A 22,210-nucleotide genomic window follows, 5' to 3' on the forward strand; every position below is an offset into this window, starting at 1 on the left:
AGAGCTAGCGGGGGCTCCAATGTGGAGCAGAGAGAACGCAAAAAGAGCAAGCACTAGCGCGCCTAAGGGTCTGTTCGTTTCCTGCTATCTAAACTTTAGACCCATCACATCAAAGAGAATCTTACTATTTAGAAGTATTAAATAAAATCTGTTTATAAAACTTTTTGCACAGCTAGGTGCTAATTCGCGAGACAAATTTAATGAGCCTAATTAATCCATAATTTGACACAGTGATGCTACAGTAATTATTCGCTAATCATGGACTAATATACCTCATTAGATTCGTCTCGCGAATTAGCACTAGGGTTCTGCAATTAGTTTTGTAATTAGACTTTATTTAATACTTCTAAATGATAAGATTCTCTTTGATGTGACCCCTCTAAAGTTTAGGTACCCGGAAACGAACACACCCTAAGATCACTTATCTCGAACGCTGCCCGACGCAACTCTCTCTCTCTCTCTCAGCGCATAGGGATCGAAACTCTGAAATCATCAACTCCGCACTGTACTCGTTCTCTCTCCACCATGTAAGCCGGCGACTTCGCGAGTGCCGCTGGAGGAGGCCTCAGCTTAATAAAGGTACTCCGTTTTTTACCACCCCAGAAAAAAGAAGTACAGTTGATTACCAGTTTACCGCATGGACCTTTTTTAACTGGCGTCCAAAAGAAGCCACCCATCGTTGGTTGCGCAACCTACTACATGCGTGGTACACTACAAAAAGGCAAATCACATGCCCTTTGAGCAACGTGCGTAGGTTGAATGAATAGTCCATGATTCGATCATGTTGTGCTGTAGTAAACATATGCTAATGATTGATTAATTAGACTTAATAGATTTATCTCGTGAATTAATCTTTATTTGTGCAATTATTTCTATAGTTAGCTTATATTTAGTTCTTCTAATTAGCATTCAAACATTTGATTAAAAATCAGCGCCACCCGCCGCCCCGCCATCTTACCCAACAACTCCAGCATCGCTGCTTCGTTCCTACTCGCTCCACCCACTGAGAGTCATCATCTCGACCATCACAGGAGATAATCACCATTTCATTTCCACGAGAAAGCTGCTTCGTAACATTTCCTTTTTATAAAAAGTCACACTGATGACGGACGTTTCGTACATCCAGCGCGTATTTTTCTTATGCGCGCACCTGGTTCATTGAGAGCGTTGGGTCTGGTTGACGCATTAAAGATGCGAAGATCTAGTGGCTGCTCATCCTGGCAATGCACACATAGGAGAATCACTGCCTGGCTGACCAAGTGATCAGGCGTCCAGGCAGCCCGCTGCTGCCATCATTCCGGTGGCGAGCGCCCTGACCACCGCCGCGACAGGCGCATATGGCCCGAATTGAAAGCCGTGACCGAACCCCTGCACCTGCACAGTGCCGAGCGAAAAGGGGCGCTCAGGCCAGGTCCCTCTCTCTCCCTCTCTCTGAGGAGGAGGAGAGGAAAGGAGAGGGACGGCGGCATGGCAGCTCAGGGCCGGCACATGCATTGCCCCTCTTCTCTTCCTCACATCCCAGATTCTCTCATCAGCTACACCTACAACTACGCACGGAGGGGAAGGGGAGGAGCACATTCACTCGCAGTCCTTCCCGGACCGGCGCGCGGCCAGAGTACCAGCAGAGGCAACAAAGATGGGAAATTGGAAAGGCCGATCCGGTTGTCCCCATGCCCCTGGCTCGTCTCGTCTCACCTGGCCGGGGTTTCCTTTCCTCGAAGTGGCAACAACTAAAGCGGCGCCGGAGACGAGCCAGGACGGGCATGTGAGCAGAAAGGAGACGCGGAGATCACAGTAGACTAGTAGAGTGCCGTGGCCGTGGTAGCGCAGCGGCATGCCCGCACGCACTGGGCGCTGTACGACGCGGGCGGCGCTGCCCCGGCGTCGCGTTCCGCATGATGAGTAGCAATGATCGGCGGGCGCGGGATGGAAGCTGCGCCGTCTGCTTCCTCCGTGTCCGGGCCGCCAGATTCCCTTCCCTCCCCCCGGCCGGTCAGTGGCAGCCGCAGCGGTCCCGTGCCGCGCCGTGCATTGATGCATTTGGCTTTTGGGCAGCGGTGGTGCAGGTCAGGTCAGTAGGTGAGGAGTGAGTGAAGAAAAGCCGGCAGGATTTCGAAAAGAAAAGGGAGCCAGCGAGCAGTGTTTTCGCGCAAAGGATGGCCGCCTTTCGTTTCGTCCCCTCCTCCTTTAGGCGAAAGTTTCCGCCTGCGTCCGCCGCGTCGACGCAGGCATGCAGCATTTGCGAACTCGCAGGGTTTCAGCAGCTGTAGTCTGTAGAATTGCGGGAAGACGCAGGTGCGGCGTTTACGAGGTGTGATCTCGCAGTGCGGAGGCCGAGGCAGGCGAGGGCGAGAGCGGTCCCTCCCTCGCCGCGGTGCGCTCCGGCCGGTGCACGCCGCCGTGCGGGCGCAGAGCGCGGCGGCGACGTCGCCCGCGTCACGCGCCCCGCAGCCAAAACGGGTGGTTCGCGGTTGGAACTTGCGCCCAGCGTCTTTCCGCTCGTCTCTCGCGGCCTCGCAGGCTGACACTCTGACAGCCCCCTTCGCGCGCTCATCCAAGGAATCTGCCCCGCTCCCGCGAGGCCGCTACGTTCCTCGCGCTCGTCCTGGCTTCGCCTGACAGTTCATCAGCCAGGATCAGGACACGCGGAAGCGCCCATGCGTGCACAACAGCCTGACAGGCCCGGGGCGGACCAAACCTGACACGTTTGAATAACGCATGACTGTAGCGTGAGGTGCCGTCTCATCTCATCTCATCATCCCCAGGACGGACACGGGGTGGCACGTTGATTTGATCCTCTGATTTGATTATGGCGAGGCACGGGGCGCAGGCGCGCAGCACGGAGAGAACGTTTGTTTCCGGCTTGTTATGATTAGCCGATGGATTAGTTAATTATTGCGGCCAGGCATCTCCCGGCGTGATGTCGCGCCGGAACAAGAACAAAAGCCAGTTGAATAATCGGCCGGAAGCCAGCTGGATCGCGGCTGCCGGCAGGCACGCGCCCGCGCGCAGCGGCCGGGCCGGGCGACGGCAGGTAGGACGCGCCACGTCACGCTCGGCGTACGGCCGGTCAGCCAGCCCAGCGGGGTTAATAACAAAATTAATTGCATAGTCCCACGCGAATCTATATGTAGGCTGTCTCCAGCGATATCCTCCAAATCTCATCCTCTACATCCTTCATTTACAGAATTTTCTACAAAATTCTCTCCTCTATATCTCATTTCTCTCCAACAACGTTCTCTAAATCTCGTTATCTATACATTAAACCCTATATTAGAAACGTATTTTGTTCCAAATTTTTGTACGTACGTATTTATCATACCTCAAACGCTATGGACATATTTTATTTTTATTTAATTCAGTGTTTGAAACGTAAAGAAAAAATAGAGAAGAGGAGAGAGAATCTCTATATATAGAGGAAACCTGTAGCGTTCTCTATTTTAAAGGACTATTTAGAGAACGCTGCTGGAGCAATAGAGAACGGAATCTTCCTCTATATATAAAGTACAGAACGCTTTACAGGCTACCGAAGCCTAAGTGGTCTACAATTTGAGGATGTGGTACTACAGGTATTTATTTCTACAATAGTTAGTTCACATTTAATTTCCTAATTAGCATCCAAATATCCGATACGAATGGGTTAGATTTTAGGGTTCAGGATCCAAACAAACTCTTATTAGCGAAATGGATTATCATTCGCGTCGTCCAATCGGGATCGCCCGCCCGGGACAAGATCGAGTGTTGTCATGGTTGTTTACTTGGTTTATTAGGTAGATGATGAGACGACGGAGTTTAATTTGCGTGCAAGGTGACAATGCAATCATGGGGCTGGGAATTTTGGTACGCCTCTCCGCGACGCTGATCGCGCCGATGATGATCCGTGGTGATCGTAGGTTTGGCCGAGTTGCTGATAGCAACAAGAGATAAAGATCGACAGGCGGCTCGTCACCCGCGCTCCATTGGAGCCAATCATCCGCTTGCTTAATAGCATATGCAGGGGCGAAAAAAAAAAGAGAGAGGCAGCAGCTAACGGCAGCGGATTTGATAGGATCCCTCGAACCAAATATATGTGTCTTTTTAGACTCTAGGGAGTACGTACTATGTTCCAAATATAAGTCATTATGAACTGTCGACCTACAGGAGAGAGCTTAGGGTTTCAGAGCTAAGCCCACCAAATCAAAGCTATCCCCATTACAGCGAATAATTAAGGTGATAGGGCAATAGAAGATATGTTGTGCGTAGTTAAGAAAATATTAATATTGTTGCGTGTGATCGCAGAGGTTGGATACTATTTCTTTTCTCAAAAGAAGTAGTCAAAAAATTAATCGATAAATTTATTTTTTTAACTGTAATTTGATATAAGTTTTATGAAAAAGTGCAAGTTTTGCTCAAAACATTGTAAACTGCGCGCATATATCGGTACAAATCTTTCTTATAGCTCACGAATAAGGTATATAGTTGTTTATCCTTTGACGGAAATGTATAATTATTTATTATCATTGCCAGAATTAAAAAGTTAAGGTAATTGCAATATGTTATTGATAGTTGAGAAAACATCGATTGGTAAATTTTTTTTCTAAATAATTTTATTTCTTTAAAAATAATTTATCCAGGCTAAAATTTAAAACCTTTTACCACCCCTGTCGATGACCATACGTAGATCACCAATAGAATTGACTTGACGCAGGCAGTATGATCGCCCTTGTTCTTGACATCCTTTCGATGGTAGCTGAGTAGACACTAGCTATATCTCTTTGTGGCACGCAATGTAGACTATGCGGCGTATGATTGCCAACGCCCTCACGGCGTAACAGTACGCCAAGCCCGTTAAAAAAATCGATTCAATTAGTCAACCCTGAGTTCGAGTTGCGGCACACAGTACTCTGTATGATGCTACAGGCTAGAAGCCTGAGTTCGAGCTGTAGCATACTCTTGATAATATAAAACACCAGAGAGACGTACGTCTCCCTCGCGTGAGAGGACGAATGGTAGCAAGTTAGGGCCTAACCGCCTAGGGATGAAACAAGGTGTGAAAGAGAGCCGTTTCAGCAGGAAGAACAATCAAGTTTTCTTTACCCATCCGTGGTGGGATTATGGACCAAAAATTGTGTGAACCAGTGTTCCAGGCACATTAACATCCTTATCAACCAACTAGCTAGGATAAGAGAGTGACGCATTTAATTAATTAACCATCCGTTGCCAAAACGTCCGCGCCAGAGGTAGACCACTTGACACGCACGCTCGCCGCGCGCCCAGCATAGCCGTCTCCGGCAATCAACTACCGGGCGAGCGAGTGCTCCGTTTTGGAAGTCTCCGAAGGACAAGTTCGCCTCGCATGCTCGCAGCCGCAACGCAGCAGCAGCACATAGGAAATTAGAAAAGCACCCTGACCCACCCACACTGATAAAGAAACCCCCTAGAAACACCAAAATATTCCAGGGCTGCTCCTGCGCACCCACGTCGGATCGAGGGAAAACCGCGGCCGCCGTCCCTGTCCGGCCGTCGCCGGAGCTTAAACCCCCTAGAGAACTCCGTCGAGAACAAGAGAGGACGCGAATTATCTGACAAGAAAGATCTCACTTTTCCCGTAGGGAAATGACGAACGATTAGCACTAAACTAGGGTTAGCGAAATGCTTCAGTTGCGCCAGAGCCACAAGACAACGAACACACTACCGTGCACAAGCAGAAACACGGCATTAACGCTAGTGACCCGACCTTTTTGACTTAACCGTCTGGGTTAGAGAACCGTTAACCTGACGCTCCCCACGCCGACGCAGCGCCAAGGCGAGCGTCTGGAACCCTCCCAGCGGGCGAAAAGACGGGGGACCCGTCGGCGTCGATGACCTCACCGGCGACGGCGACGCGGCACCATCGCGCTCAGCCGTTAACCGAGCACCACCACTCCACCAGCGACGACGCGGTAATGGCGATTAGCGGTGGCAGAAGGGCAAAATTTTCATCGGTGGCGGGCGGATTATACATGATGCTGCATTACACACACCATGGCGAGAGTCGCTGCTGTCATTTACAGGCCTGCTAGAAGACTGCTGGTACTGGAACTCGGGGGCACCGATTAAACTACTAGCTAACTGATGATTAACTAAGCTGCTAGAAAAACCCAAGCCATAGCTTCTGGTATGACACAGCGGAGTTCGACGGGGGGCGGCGCCGGCGGCCGGCGGGCGAGGCTCACATGACGGAGCAGGCGTTGGGGTTCTCGTCGCTGAACATCTGGGGCGCGTGGAGGTGGGAGGCGCCGTACGGGTAGGCGGGCGGGGGCGGGTACTGGCCGCCGGCGCTGGGGTGGTAAAAGCCGGCGGGGTGGGGTGCCGGGGCGGCGCCGTAGTAGCCGCCGGGGGCCGGGGGGTACGGCGCGTACCCGTAGTGCGGCGGCATCTGGTACATGCCGGCGTCGGCCATGGGCATCGGCGCCACCGACGCGGAGGCGGCGCCGGCGGGCTTGTCCTTCTTCTCCTCGCCGCCGTCCTTCTTCTTGTCGCCGCCGTCGCCCTTGTCCTTCTTGTCGCCGCCGCCGCCGTCCTTCTTGGCGGGCGCGACGACGTCCACGGTCCGGCTGAGCTTGTCCCTGAGGTAGCCCGGCAGCGCGGCGGCGTCCATGGTGCCGGTCACCTTCACCAGGTCCTTGCCGGCGTCGATCGCCACATCCTTCACACCTGGAACCAACGGACGGAAACAGTCAATTCAAATGTTCGATCTGGACGAAAAAGAAGCTCGCAGCCTTTTTTTTTGACGGTTCGTGCGGGGAATCCGCGGGCGAAAACGAAGGAAAACCGCACCTTTGATCTTGTAGATGCGGCGTTTGATGCGGTCGATGCAGCCGTCGCAGTGCAGCCGGATCTTGAGCGTCACCGTCTCCTGGGGGACAAAAAAAAAGCAGAGTAATTTCAGTTGCAGACTTCAGAGGCTGACGAGAGCATGCAGCAGCGGCACCGGATTGGAATCATCGGCAAGTAACTGACCTCCTTGGGTTCCTTGGCCTTCTTCTCCTCCTTTGGCTTGTCGCCGCCCTTGTCTTTCTCGGCCTTCTTCTCGCCGCCTCCGCCGGCTTTCTCCTTGTCGGCCTTCTTGTCTCCGCCGCCGCCGCCGCCCTTCTCCTTGTCCGGCTTCTTCTCGCCGCCGCCGTCCGCCTTCTTCTCCTTGTCCTTGTCCTTCTTGGGCGGGCCGGCGCCGGCGGAGACGATCTGCACGGGCTTCTTGGCCCTGGCCTCGATGCGCTCCTTGAGCTCCGTCGCGTCCGCGGGGCCGGTGACGACCACCTTGCCCGCCGCCATGTCCGCCGTCACGGATTCCACACCTGCACGCACACACCGCCGCCACGGAACAAACAAACAGACGGTCAGAAACGAAACCCAACGCCGCAAGAGGACAACGGCAACCCGCGACGATCTCGAGCGGCACACGCACCTGGGGCGCGCTTGATGGCCTTGCGGACCTTGCCGGCGCATCCGGCGCAATGCAAGTCGACCTTGAGCACGATGGGCTGCGGCCCCGCCGGCGCGGCCCCGGCGTCCTTCTCCTTCTTCTTGTCGCCGCCGGCGGCGCCGTCCTTGGCGGCGGCCTTCTTCTCCTCTCCCATGGTGCTGCCTGCCTGGCTGGCGTCGAGCCTTGCCTGTGCGGTGGTTACCGAGGGCGCGGGGTCCGAGGTGGGATGCTGGCAGGGTGGGGGGTTTTGCGACGGAGGGGAGCGAGTGCCGGGTAGGGGCGGCGTTAAATAGCCGGGAGGGTGGCGCACTGCGGGCGGGGCCGCGGGGGTGGGTGGGCGCAGTGATGGCGGAGGGGAAGAAGTGCGGTTGCTGCGGCATGCGGCTGCGGTGCTGAGCGGGTCGGACCCGGGAGGCGATGGATTGGAAGAATGCTGCGCGAAGCTGCTGACCGCGGACCGGCTGTGGACGTGGGCGTACGTGTGCGTGCGCCGCCGTCAAAGCGTGCCGCTTACCGCTGCTTTCCTGGCTGCTTCCTTGGGCCCTGGTTCGGTTCCACGGATGGGAATGTGGAATTGAAGTCCTTTTTGGTCGTGGATTTGGCAGGATTTTGCAGGAGTCATTGGGGTAAAGCTCTCTGGTAGTAACGGTTTTCGTCTGCAAGTGAAAGCAGCAGCTGTTTTGATTTGATTCTCTTCCCAAGATTACTACAGATTGCGAGCAAGGGCAAGGCTAATGGTGGCACCGAACGAGTAGAATGTGACACCTGCCATCTGTAGGCTCACGCTGCCGTCTGCGCGACTGTGCACCTGGTTGCACTCTCTACTCGACTACTCCTGGTTCGTGCAAGCTCGTTGCTCGTCGGTTGCCATGTCGCCCGTGGCAGCGGCCACGAACGTTTCGCACTGCACGGTGGTGGCCCGCCGGTGTTCGATTTTCCTCCGCGCGAGGCGTGACCGGGACGCCGCCGCGCGCGTGGAGTGGAACCAGGGAGGCCACCGGCGCGGTACGGCACCCACGTGTGTACCACCGCGCTGGATACGTACGGCCCGCGCGGCCCGGCGGATGATTCGAGCCGCCCGAGGCGTTTTCAAACGTCGGTTGGCGCTCGCCCGCGGATTCCCCGCGCGACAGCCGGGGACGGGCCCAGCGGAGGTTCCGGGGCAACGGCCGGCGTCAGCGGCCTGGCCCCTCTCCGGATGCCACGGGCTGGGCCTCGCGGCCTGACATGTGGGCTCGTCTGCTGCTTTGACTCCACATGGGTTTGCTCGGCGTGATCATTCCATTCGGTGTCAGGGGCTACGGAATTTTATTTATGCTTAATAGGAAGGATGTGGCCCAGTAGGCCTAGCAATTTAATGACCATTCGTTTGGTGGCTTTGCACTTTGGGCCCAGAACTCAAATCCAATCGGCGGTGTGGGTGTAGAGCCAGCCCATGCACCGGAAACCAGAGGAGATTTTCTGATACATTTGACCTGCACGGCTGCCCGGACTGTGCGCATCGAGTATTTGAGAGCTTGATCGGTTGAGTACCAAAATCTGCCCAGCCAAAATATAGACAAGTCTAAAATTTTGGCACTTATTTGATTAGAATCTAAAAAATAGCCCATCTACTCTAAAGTTGTTAAGGTTTTGATAAAAAAATATTGGCATACCCATGATTTGGCATGCCAACGTTTTGATAGCCAACCAGGCACACCCTAAGTCCGTGTCCTCGTCAGTGCCGGCGCCACTGATGTTCTATCACTTCACTTGTGATGCCTTTTGCCACTCCATATCGTTCATATCCTACCATAATTCTAAGGCAAACCATATCCGGTGAACCGCGCCCCTAAAAAAGTAATATGAATTTTAGGATAAATTAGTGGTAAAAGAAAATGCTATAATTAACTGTGCATGCAAAAGTCTAATGGAAATAGGGCAAGCAATAATTAGGCGCAATTAGCTGTGCATGAAATTTTTTAATTATCCTAAGCTAACTCAAAAGCTGAAATTCCATTCTTCGTTTCTTCGTGGGACAGGTTTCAGATTCTACGTTGTTTGCATTCTTTATGGGACGGAGCCGTATGTACAGCATATTTGCATCCTCCATTACAACAAGTTGTCTTGACTTCTTTGATTCTAATAAGTAAACAGCCACCTGCATGTGAATATTCCTTGTCGTAAAGCAATTATAAGGTATGTACTCCATAGAAGCTTTAACTTCAATTACGCCTCGTGATATAAATCATTTTGCTTTCTAGTTTCTAATAACATATTCCAAGGTTAAGATGGGCCTTGAGAATCCAGTTTTCATCATCGCATTCCAACCTCTGAACCTCCTAGCAGTGTCGCTGATTAGATGGGATTAGAAAACAAAAGACAGGTTTACACCGTGCTGCAGAAGTCAGAACGTAGAAGCTGCTTAGGGAAAAAGGTGCGATGTAGAAAATAAATGCACAAAATTCCCACTGAAAAGAAATTCAGGATGCTCATGTTTTTTTTTATAGATGAAAGTCAAGCGTGTTACATACTTGCCATTACACACTTTGCAGTATGCTTCTTGGTCGTACAGACATATGGGCACATTGTTTAATTTATTTATTTGTGCCCGTTGTTGTACGTTATTTTGGGCTTTATCGTTATTACATTAGATGGCTATGGCATGATGTGCATTTAGCTTCTCCTTGCCCCGGCCTCAGTCATCAGTTCATCACTGGATGGAGCAACCGCCAGGATTCTCGTCCGGCTGGCCGCCGTATGGATAGTAGCCCTCCGGCTGGCGGCCGTATGGGTAGTAGCCCTCCGGCTCGGGCTCCGGCGGTGGGTACGCCGGCCACTGCTGTCCGAAACATTCTCCTCCTTGATGCGGATAGAAGGCGCCCGCCGGCGGTGCGTACTTCGGCCACTGCTGTCCGTAACATTCACCTCCTTGAGGCATATAGAAGTCCCCCGACGGTGGGGCGGGCGCCGCCCAGTGTTGGTCGCCGTAAACACCCTCCGGTTGTGCCGGGTAGTGGTAGCAGCCGGCCTCCGGCGGAGGGGCACCGTACGACGACGACGCGGGCGGAGACGGAGGCATGCCACTGCTTGGCGGTTGCTGGACGGGTGGAGATGGAGCTCGCTGAGAGGCGCGTCGTCCCCGCCGGCGCCCACCGGCTGGACGCGCCGCTGACGGCGGCACCGTCGAGTGGTTGCTGGCGTCGTCGGCCGCCGTCGCCTCCTGCGGCTCCGCGTGCGCAGTCGCCCCGTACATCTCCTGCGTGATCTGCTCCGCCGCCGCTCGCGCCGCGGCCGCCTTCCGCTGCTCGTGGTCATACCCTTCCGGCACGTCTCCCGCGCTCCGGGGGTCGCTGACGACCCTGACGGGCCTCCTCGTCGTGACCTCGAGGCTCGTCGCCACCGCCGAGGCGTCCACCGTCCCGGTTACCTCCACCCGGCGCCCCGGCACGTCCGTCGTGACCGCGTCCACGCCTGTACGCACGCACGGACGTCGAACGCGCGCGCACAGGACGTGCGGCGTTAGGTTCCAAGCAGATGAGAAAGGTGAACAATCTAAGCACACGTGAAAAAACGGTACGGCCCTATCGTGCCTATCGCGGGCGCGTACCTGGGATCTCCATGACGCGCTGCTCGACCTTCTCGGCGCAGGACCTGCAGTGGAGGTCCATCTCCAGGAAGATGGGCGGCGCCGGAGCTGGAGGGTCAGCTGGCCCAGCTGGCGCGCCAGCAGGCGGCGGCGGATTAGCGTTGACGCTGCCGCTGCCGCTGGCGCCGGCTGCCGCCGCCTCCCCCTCCTCCTCCACGCCGTCGCTGACGACCCTGGCGGCCTTCTTCGTCTTGGCTCGGAGGCGCGCCATGACCGCCGCCGCGTCGGCCGTGCCCTCGACCACCACGAGCCCGGTCTCGTAGGACGCGGTCACGCTCTCCGCCCCTACACGCACCCGCGAGCAAAAGATGAGGGAGAGATCAAACGATCGCAGGCGCATGCATGCGTATACATGGAGGCCGGCCGGCAGCCAGCGTGCGTGCGTACGTACCAGGCACCTTCATGATGGCTTTCCGGATCTTCTTGGCGCAGCTGTCGCAGTGCACGTCCATGGCGAGGATGACAGGCGCCATTGCCGGTGCGGTGCTCTATCGATCTCGTCGTCGATCTGAGCTCGACACCAGTCGATCTAGTACTCGGCGTGTGCGTGTTCTACGGGTGTGCTGTGCTGTGCATGGCCAAGCTGGCTCTCGATCGAGGTCTATATATATACAGGAGCACGGAGGTGATCATCGTGCGCGGGGATCGTGGAAACATTGATGAGCTTATCTCCTTTTCGTTTCATCATCATCAGAAAAGAAAGGAATCACCGAGAATCAATCAGCAGATCAAAGCTGCAAATATTCAGCAATTACCTCTCCCGCGTTAAATACGATTTGGACTGAGGGTTTAGGCAAGAGTTTTGGGAGGCTCGATCGAATCTGTAATTATTTAACGTGGGAGGGGTAATTCCTGATCGAATCTCTGCTCGAACATACCATCTGAGATATATTTTTGCTTATAGTTTTCCATATCTTCGATGGTATGTTTGCTTCTCGTGAAATCTTACATATTTAAATTTGGAATGAGGGTTTAGGCAAGAGTTTTGGGAGGCAAGACCCCATTATGAATACCTATCTTGTACTATGTCAACTGCATTTCTTTGATAGAAACGATGTAAACTTATTAGATTGGTTATTTCACCTATAGTAGGAGATATTCCGTTGAATGGTATAAATTTCTAGCAACCATAGATCGGTCGGTAATGAGCCTTTTACACTTAGTCAAAAGACAATACTATGAGGTAAAGAAGTTATAACTTTGAATGCCTAAGTACCAAAAAAGGGTTCCTCCCATGTTATGGTAGTGGTACCCCTTGGTAGATAGACAATTTGTTTAAGGGTACACCCCAAAACACGTTTTAAACTTTGACTGAATTTCAAATTCCACCCTAAACTAAAAGTAACAAAATCGTCAATACCGCATCTTTAATTTGTCCAAACCAGATATTTAACACCCTAACTAAGATTGCTTAGCTGTTTTGATGGCGTGGTACAAGTAATCGATTGCGACCTGTGACCATCCACATCGGACATGTCGGGACCAAAAAATTTAGCATAGAAAATTTAAAGATCAAGCTCAAAGCTAACAGAGCCGGTTGAAAATGTAATGTATTGTTGAGATAGAAACGATTAAGGACCAAGTTGGATTGCGGACAGCGGAAGGATACTAGGGCTGTCGTTTGTCCTTGCATGCACTAGGATCCTTCACGTGGAAACTATCAAGCTGATGACACTATTCAGCGGAAAATACAGTTGTTGCGCAGCAAAAGCCAAATGAAAACAATAACATATTTCCGTGCATCAACATAGACACCATCACCTTCTCTGGGAGCTTTCAGCACTTTTTATGCACATGTAAAATGTTGATCTATGGAAAGATCCTTTCAAAATGTTACGTGTGCACATCCTTTCAAAATGTAGAACCAGGACATCACAACTTGCACACATATCCATCACGATCACGTTTGGGTGAAAGGGCGGACCATGCAGCAAATAAGCCGAATGCAGCTGGCTTCCGAGCTTCAATTCGATCAGTTGCTGTTCGGTATTGCTTGCACCCTTCTCATAGGAAGTGCCGCCACACGATGTTGAAAGGTACTTCCTCCGTTGTAATTTGTAGTCGTTTTGGAAAATTTAGATTCATAAATTTTGCTATACATTTAGATATGCATTGTGTCTATATATGTAATAAAATTTATATATCTTGATTTACCAAAACGACATACAATTTGGAATGGAGAGAGTAGGTCGAGAGGACAAAGAGGGAGTGGACAGAGTACTTTACTTCTTATACATATCCAAAAATTAGTCATCCTATAAGAATTTGAATATGTGTGAAACTTGCATTAAAGTCTATCTTGACTAATTTAACGACACTTGGTCTTGATCAGTTCGAGAATTTGTACTGGTTGGCTTTTTAGATAATCTAATTTGGAAAGGTTTTAGGGGTTATGGTTTAGAATTTTAAAATTTAAGGGACAAGAGAAGATGATTCATTTACATTCAATGATTTCTGATGCTAGTAATCTAGCTATCAGATAAGCTTCAAGCTCGATCTAGATAGTCACGTACTACGAAGTTTCTGTTCGGACAACATAATCTCTGCCTGCCGGGTTCTAATAACCAAGAAAAACAAACTTTGTATTTTTCCTGGAACTCTAGATATTGGTTGATGGTACTGTTCCTGCTGAGATATGAACATGTGTAACGAAGGATGGTGTTGCAATCATGCAATGCTTGCTAGTTAAAAACATGAAAACTTGAAGCTTGTCCCAGGTGGGCTGCTGGTTCATCCTCCGGTTATCGCACACGCTGCTGCTGCTGCGCCTGCACCTCGTCGTTGCAGGTCCGGCAGCATGAGCTTGATCTCCCTCACCCCTAGAACGGACGGAACTGTAGGTTAACCAGATGTTGGATTAGATCCATGGGTGAGGACCGACGAGGCATGCTTGTTTCCGCCGGAAACGCACGTGCTGTACCTTGGAATCGCGACACGCGCTGGACGATCCTGCTGATGCATCTGCCGCAGTAGCCCAGCCCGGCGATCCTGACCTCCGCCGCCCACTCGGCCGCCTGCTGTGTGGTCTGCCGGCAACCCCTGCGGATGCAAAAGACCATCCTTTTTGTTCAGCACCAGGACAATCCTGCTCTAGAATCGAAGTCATGGACGCGGCGTGCGCGTCAGAACTGACCTGTTCTTGCCGCTCCTGCCTCCCGGCGATTTCGTCCTCCTCTGACTGCCGCGCCGCCGTCCTCTCCGGGACCGGCCGGCCTCACCTGCGCTGCCGTCGATCTCCCTCGCGCGCGCACTAGTTGATCCTCCTCACGTGGCGTTCCCGCCGCCGCAGCGCTTCGCTCCTGGGCGCCGCTCCTGCCGCCCCTGACGACCGTGACGGGCCTCCTCGTCCTGACCTGGACGCTCGTCGCCACCGCCGCCGCGTCCGCCGTCCCGGTGGCCGTAACCCGGCTCGACCCCACGTCCGTCGCGACCTTCTCCACCCCTGCACGACGGTCGGAACGAGTCCGATGAGGAGATAGGTAGCATATAGGATCAGCAATTCTCCGGCGCTGAGAATCCCCGAGCGCGCGCGCGCACCTGGGATGTCCATCACGACGCGCTCGATCTTCGCGGCGCAGGACGCGCAGTGCAGGTGCATCTTCAGGACGATGTGCGGCGCGGACGCCGCGCCGACCTCGTCGTCGTCCAAGGCGGCGACGAGAGGGGCGGCCACCGCGGCGTGGCCCTTCCTCGCGGCGCCGAGGACGGCGGCGGTCGTCGACTTCCGGCAGCTGCGGAAGGGGATGATTATCATGTCCTTGATCCGCGTCATCCTCCTGCCCTGCGGTGCCTACTCTCCTACTCGTGTCTGCTGTCGATCGCTTGCCTGAGTTCTTGTGACAATTGCCGGTCGCGGAGCCTGGACGTTTTCATTCCCAAATCCGTCCATGTCTATCTATACCATATATATATTGGAGCCTCAACCTTGTACATTGATCAGCACATAACTAAAGGATACCTTTTCCTTCCAAAAATGGGAGTTCTTCGTGCGAAACATTTCAATTTTTACACCAAGCTTATATGAAATTTGGTGTGTGGAGCTATGCACCATAACTCCATTTCTCAAAGGTGCACTCGAAGTGAACATGCTGACAATCAATGTAGGTGATTATTAATCACTGTTACATATGGAATATGTTAGTGATAAAATTTGATAACAATACACACTTAGCCCCTGAATAAACACATACAAACCCTACATTATTAACTAACACCTCGAGACTAAAGAATGTATCATCATAGGCGTCTCTCAGCACTCAGCAGTAGGTCTACACCGTACCGGTACGTATGATGCTGCACACCACGCATGAATCGATCTCACAAACGCTAGCTTATGTAAACCACAAACCAATCAAGGAATAATCGAAATGCGCAGCAAGGAAAGCAACCCCCACGCTCGAGCTTGAACTCCTCGTCACACAAGCTGCGGGGAAGAGGAGCAGGCCGGTGCAAGGGAGAGGAGAGGACTTGAGACGACGGTGGTGTCGTTGTCCAGCCGGGCTACGTACTGGCCTGCCGGGACGACTTGCTCCCCGATGGATTGCATGCGTGCGCCGTGGTCGTACGTGCTCCCCGGCCGGCTGCTTTATTAGATGTTTTAAGTTGTTTCATAGCTCACCGAGCGTTCGCTTTCCAAGCCATGGGCAATGATAGAGATGCAGCCCAAGGATATCTAAGGAATTTCATCGATATGCAACCAAGCAATTGGCTGCTTTGGATGGATGTCTATTGTAAATTGATCATGCTTCCTGTCTATGCAGCAGAACCATTCTAAAACTTGTGTGCTTATAGGTATCGGTTGAAGTGCAAACTTTGCCGGATGTTAGGCTACAGTTTTTAGTTTCTCCGTAGATTCTAACTTTAGCACAGATCTCATCAACACATTACCAACTCACAAGTAAAAGCTAGCAAACCGACACAAATCAAACAGGCAAAATATAACTCAAGTAATTAATTAGACCCAACTGACACGTACCTAGTACTCGAGAGATTGATAGATGCAGCCACACTAACGGTGACGCTATAGCTAAAGCTACTGCAAACGGTAAACCCTATTATCGTTGTCCGTGCTACGTGCAGCCGCTAGCTACTTATTCGGCAGACCTAGCTCCTAATGCCGCTGCTAGCTCCAACACGCTTCTTCCGTGTCCCTACTCCGCCCTAGTCGTCGTCGTCGTCGTCGTCGTCCTGTGTAGGGTTGTCGACGAAGTTGAAGTTGAAGAACCACGATGACGGGTCCGGGACGGGCTGGTCCTCCGACGACGGCTCATCGATTCTGGCAGCCGGGAAGCACATGCCGTACCCCTCCTCCGACGACGAGCCTTCGTCGTCGTCCCCCTCCCCGTCTGATGATAGCTCAAGCTTGGGCTCTTGGTAGCTGACAATTGTGAGGTCCCGGTACGGGATCCTCAACCTGCGCATGAGTTTCGCCCTGACCTCCTCGAAGTCGGCACAGCCGGGCACCACCACCCGGTTGGTGTCCTCGTACACCAGCACGTCGTCGATGTCGATCCCTGCGAACGACGACGGGAGGGTCAGATCGACGCGCGCAGGAACTCGGCAGTATTCGATAGCTATCTAACAGATGAAGTCTCGACGGACGTACCAGCCACGTCGTTGAGGGCCCAGCGGATCTTGTCCTCGCCGGCGCTCACGTCCATGGCGATGATGATGACCGCCATCGCTGATGCCCCGTGCTAGCTCGAAGCTCCTATGGTCGAATGACAGGCGTATCGATCTGCCGTGCATGTCATGGCGCCGGCTGTGGTATTTATAGAGGAGGGTGGTCATGGCGCCGGGAGGCCGGGATGAGTTCATGGAAACCTTTCTCCTTTTGGGAACCCTTCTGCGAAATGAAATGAACTGCTGGAAAGGGAAGCATCATGCCTCTATTCGGACAGATCCCAGCCCCACCGGGGCAACTGGTAACCAGCGTCGCCCGTCGTCGGCCGCTCGATAGATCTCCTTCCCTGTAGATCATCGCATTTTCCAACGGGGCCTCACCATGGCGCCTTCTCAACTGTTTTACCTTCAATTTTTTGCAAATGCTCGTAGATTCGATCGTATCCGTGCTTCGCCTCTTTCCGTGATCGCGAGCCATTTTCCTCGTGTGTACACTGCCTGCGCGGCCGTATGTTATACACGTTGATGGTTGGGTCGTTGGCCGGGTGTCCTGGCAGGCTCCGCGACGTCTATTTATGGCACGCGCTACTGCGCGCCACGCTGCAGGTGGGCCCGCACGATTGTTCTTCTTCCTCCTTCAGCTCACGGCGGTGATGGCCGCCGGGTTAGAGGAGGGAGGTTGCCGGGGCACCGGTGGTCACCGGCGCTCTTAGAAGAGGAGGGAGAAGATGGAAGGGAAGACCGGCGGCGGCGGGTTACGGGGCGGCGGCTTGATAACCGGTAGGTGTCACACCTGATTTTAAGAATAAAACTGAATGCATAATTATATGTATACTAGGATCAAATTCCATACATGCAGTGATTTCATTAGTGAATAATCAGTAACTGTATCACGAAAAGAGAACTAAAAAGCTATAACTATTATTAGAGTTATACAGCTTATCCTGCAAATAAAGGCTTCAAACTTCGGAGGCAATCGATCGGGGGTTGCGTAGGCTTAGAACTCAGCATCCTCTTCTGAGCAGCAATTATAACAAGCGTGAGTACACTTATGGTTGTTACTCAGGAAGCATTGGAAATTATACGACATGAAGACCAAAAGCAAGGAAAGGCTGACTGGCTTACTGCGATAAGCAATTTTAGTTGGTCAAATTTTATTAGCACCTGATTACTAACGTATAAATTTATACCAAAATCCGCATTAAAAGAAAGAGAACAGGTATAACAGAAACATAACCATAACCATACACAAGGTCCACGATTTATTTCATCTTCAAGTTTATTAATCATGTGAGGGTCCAAGCCGCTCTTAACCGTGAGCACGGCTGATGTATCAGTTTTCACTCTGCAGAGGTTATACACTTTACCCACAATTTGTATCTCCCAACATACCCGAGGTAGCTAGCCTCTTAAACACTTCCAAGGTGAGTGGCAAGAGATTCACTACGAGGACTTTTCAAATATTTCCTAACTTATGACAATCCGCTAAGACTTGAAGTCAAAGCAGTCATAACTCTTCCTAATAACGAAGACGCCTTAACCAAGGCCATATCATAACCTCAAGAGGACCGAGCTATACCCCGACGACGCAATCCCTCTTGCCCTTTCGGTAAGATTGTCATAAGCTAGTGTTTCTAATTAATCAGCTAAGACCGGAATATATAGTATTGTGGTTGCAATATTTTTCTAGGTGGTTCTCCATGTTCCGATTAAATATATGATCTTGTGATTAAGAAAAAATTATCTATGAACATTAAAGCAGGTATATCATTGTTTAGGGGCAACCAACCATATCCCAAGAGTATAAGCAACTAGCATAGCTATCCAACAAGAAGATAAAAATCTAGATTGATAAGGAATGATTATAAAGACCAGACATATCCTTGATTAGGATCCAGTTATGACACATGCATGCATACAGAAAGTTATATTTATTATAATTATCAGGACAAAATAAAGATCAAGAAAACACTAGCCTTTCTTCCAAAGAATAGCTGCTCAGAGTCTTCATGTAACACCCTAATTTTCAAATCACGAATCTAAATAAATTTTGCTAGATTTTCGTCGATTCATAAGGTTTTTATTCAATTTCTTTTGATTTAGAACATTTACCGTGAATTAACAATAATTTATTTATCTATAAAAAGAAATATAAAAAATATAGGTCTTGTGCATTTTATGCCGCATTGCATTATTTTATTGCTTGTCTTTCATTTGAATTTAAATTCAAATGCATTTCCTTCTCTCTCTCTCTCTCTCTCTCTCTTTTGGCCCGGCCCGTTTCCCTCTCTTCCTCCCTTTCCCCTCATTTTCCCGCGCGGCCCAGCCCAGGCTGGCCTTCCCCTTCCCCTTCCCTTCCTCCCGCGCGGTCCAGTCCAGCCGGCCACTCCACCCATCCTTTCCTGGCCCAACCCGGCGTCCCCCCTCTCCTCTGCTTCCTCTCTCTCACCGCTAGGCGGGCCCTGCCCATCGGGCTCATCCCCTACCTCGAGCCAGACTCGGGTTCAATCCCGAGTCTGACCGAGGCGTGACACGCCGCGCTGCCCTGGGCGTGCACGCCAAGGACCCCGGCCCTCGCCCCTATTTACGGCGCCGCCCCTGCGCCCTTGATCCCGTCAAAGCCGCAGCCGCCGCCACTCGCCTCGCAGCCCTAGCCCACGCCGTCGCCTTCACCGCCAAGCTCGGGAGCGTCACCGTCTTGCTACTCCGTCACCCTTGCCCGCTGTCGAAGCTTTGCGTGGAGGTGAGCATCGCCGCCTGCCCTTTTCCCCTCCTTTTCCCACTTTCTCGCGTGCGCGATTCCTCACCAGAGTTGCCATGCCGCGCGCTACCGTTGAGCGCCCTTTCCGGGCCTTGGCTCGCCGACCCGAGCCCCTGGCCGCTTTCCCCTTCCCGCTCTGTTCCTCCCAGGCCAAACCCGAGCCAGAATCGTGGCCGGAATCGCGTTTACACGATTCTCCGGCGAGCCCGCCGCCGCCCCGCCACACCAGCGCCCTCGTCGAGCCGCCCCAGCCCCGCGCAGCCGTGTGATCAAGATCGGACCGCCCAGATCCAATCAAGATCGGGTCAAACAACCCCGTACTGGTCAACCCTAGACCCTTTTGCAAGTTAGCCCCTGAGTTTTACCAAAATCAACCTGCGCTCCACGACAGTTCAAAAGTATTTACAAATAGACCATTTTTCTTCTGTTTTAGCACCTATTTTTTTATAAAATAGAACCAGCCATCCCTAGCCCCTCGGTTTCTCAATCTAAACTCTAGATCTAAGGTTTATTTATATTTTAGCCCTCGGTTTCTTTGTTCAGAGACTTTTCAAATCTTTTACAAATAAAGTAATTTCAGGGGTATTGTTCCTTATTTATTGTATTTTAGCCATAACTTCTCCATTTTCATTGATCCTCACTACCACGCGATCCTTGCGACATGTAAAGTAGCTTCATAACGTTGTTTTGCTCTGTTTACATTGTCTGGTGTATTGTTCCTTATTTATTGTATTTGCTTGTTTGTATATACTTGTGTGTTGCGTTAGACGGTGTGCAGTTCGAGGATCCGCAAGAGCAAGGCTTTGAAGACGCCCCTGAGTAGCAGCAGTACTTTGAAGAAGGCAAGTGGTCCTTGACCATATTTCGGTCCTAATAACTTTCTAAATACATATATTTATTTTATATGCATGCATGTGTCTATAATACATTTATTTTATATGCATGCATGTGTCTATAATAACATTTATTTTCTGTTGAATTTTCTTGATTAAATCTGGGTTGTTTACTTTAGGTTGTAGTTACGCTAGTTGCTTCTACTTGATTTATGGTTGGATAACTTGGAAGCAATGCTACATCTTGTTTTACTTCATGTTCTGAAATACTTTATGGTGATAATTTTATAATATCATTGCATTAATTGGAACATGGGGAACCACTCAGGAAAATAGTATGCAACCACAATACTATATGGCTCTGGTCTTGACTAATTAATTAGAAACTTTAGCTTATGATAATCTTACTCAAAGGGCAAGAGGGGTTGCATCGTCGGGGTATAGTTGAGTCCTCTTTAAGCTTTATGATATATGGTCCTTGGCTAAGGCACTTCCTCATTAGGGAGAGTAATGACCGATTTGAGTCAAAATCTTAGCGGATTGTCATAAGTTAGGGAATCTTTGTAAAGGCCTCATCGTGAATCCCTGTCACTCACCTCGGAAGTGTTTAAGAGCCTTGCAAGCCCGGGTATCAAGGGAAACATGAGTTGTGGGTAAAGTGTACAACCTCTGCTAAGTGAAAACTGATATATCAGCCGTAATATCGGTTAAGAGCGGCTTGAACTCTCATATGATAAATGAACTTGAAGATGATCTAAATTGATGTTCTTTATTTATGTTGTTGTTACTTATCTCTTTTATTTATTTAAGGATTGGTATATACTTACACTTAGTTAATGCTTGCTAAATAAAACTTGGTCAACTAAAAATGCTTATCGTAGTTAAACCTTATCAGCTTTTTCTTGAATTTTGGCCTTGCATGTCATATAATTTACTCCACTTGCTGAGTACTAACCATAAGTGTACTCACGCTTGCTTTATTAAAACCAATGCTGCTTAGAACAAGATAATTATCCGGAGTTCTCTAAAAATTTTGAGGAGTTCTAGACGTATGTCTTCCAGTTATCTGCCTATGAAGTTGAAGTTCTGCTGCTAGTTATAAATGTTTATTTATTTGCTTAAGATTAAGACTTTCGGCCATGTAATAAAGTACCTTAATACTCTCTTTTGTTATGACATTGTTTTGGGTATTCACTTGTATCGTCCATCATATGTGTGTGAACTTGATACTGACGTACATATAAGATGCATTCGGTTCCTTTCCAAAATCGGATGTGACACTTCAACTCTTGTTCGTGAAACTTTTAATCTTCAAAACTCTTCGATTGCACTCTTTCTAACGTCAAACAAGCATTGGACAACAAACAAACAAGAACAACTAAGAACACATACACCAAACAAAAGAAAAACTTAAAAGAGTGTGCTAAAGGATAGGGCTCATGGCTACATTTATGAGAGCGCAAGAAATACGAAAAATGGAGCTAGGGTTGAAAAAGAAACGTCCATCGAAAGATTTGTCTTATAAAAGAAAACAAACAACTATTATTTTATTTATAAAATAAATGTAAAGGATATTTGAAAGAAATATCCAAAATTATAATTAACTCATATTATATTTTGCATTTTTAAAAGTGGAGTAGAACTTATTCAAATTTTATTTGTAATTATTTATGTAGAAATCATACTAATTAAACAATTAATATTGAAAGAAACATGTGAGAGCATCTAAATGCATAACTTTATGATTTGTGTTGAACTAAACAATTATAACTAAAAATATATTTAAGTTGGTATTAATTAAATTAACATTAATTATGAAAATCGGAGTATAGATCTAATTGAATTTTAATTGGAAAAACTAGATGAGAGGCTATTAATCAAATTAAATTTATATCTAATTTTAAAATAGGAACTATGGTACA

At 50.2% G+C, this 22,210-nt stretch overlaps 2 protein-coding genes across 2 annotated transcripts; both read right to left on the reverse strand.

Moving 5' to 3' along the window:
* Positions 1 to 5,931: 5,931 nt before the first annotated feature.
* LOC112877865 (heavy metal-associated isoprenylated plant protein 6) lies at positions 5,932 to 7,750 on the reverse strand. Its single transcript, XM_025942238.1, has 4 exons — positions 7,427 to 7,750; positions 6,982 to 7,316; positions 6,799 to 6,877; positions 5,932 to 6,675 (listed from the first exon to the last, which is right to left on the reverse strand). The coding sequence occupies exons 1-4, from the start codon at positions 7,596 to 7,598 to the stop codon at positions 6,191 to 6,193; spliced, it is 1,071 nt and encodes a 356-aa protein (XP_025798023.1). The 5' UTR covers positions 7,599 to 7,750; the 3' UTR covers positions 5,932 to 6,190.
* A 2,386-nt stretch (positions 7,751 to 10,136) lies between these two features.
* On the reverse strand, positions 10,137 to 11,545 carry LOC112872858 (heavy metal-associated isoprenylated plant protein 6-like). The gene is made up of 4 exons (XM_025935893.1): positions 11,464 to 11,545; positions 11,232 to 11,357; positions 11,034 to 11,141; positions 10,137 to 10,978 (listed from the first exon to the last, which is right to left on the reverse strand). The coding sequence occupies exons 1-4, from the start codon at positions 11,543 to 11,545 to the stop codon at positions 10,137 to 10,139; spliced, it is 1,158 nt and encodes a 385-aa protein (XP_025791678.1).
* Positions 11,546 to 22,210: the final 10,665 nt, after the last annotated feature.

The sequence above is a fragment of the Panicum hallii genome, chromosome 9 (assembly GCF_002211085.1).
Source record: "Panicum hallii strain FIL2 chromosome 9, PHallii_v3.1, whole genome shotgun sequence".
NCBI classification, from domain to species: Eukaryota; Viridiplantae; Streptophyta; class Magnoliopsida; order Poales; family Poaceae; genus Panicum; species Panicum hallii.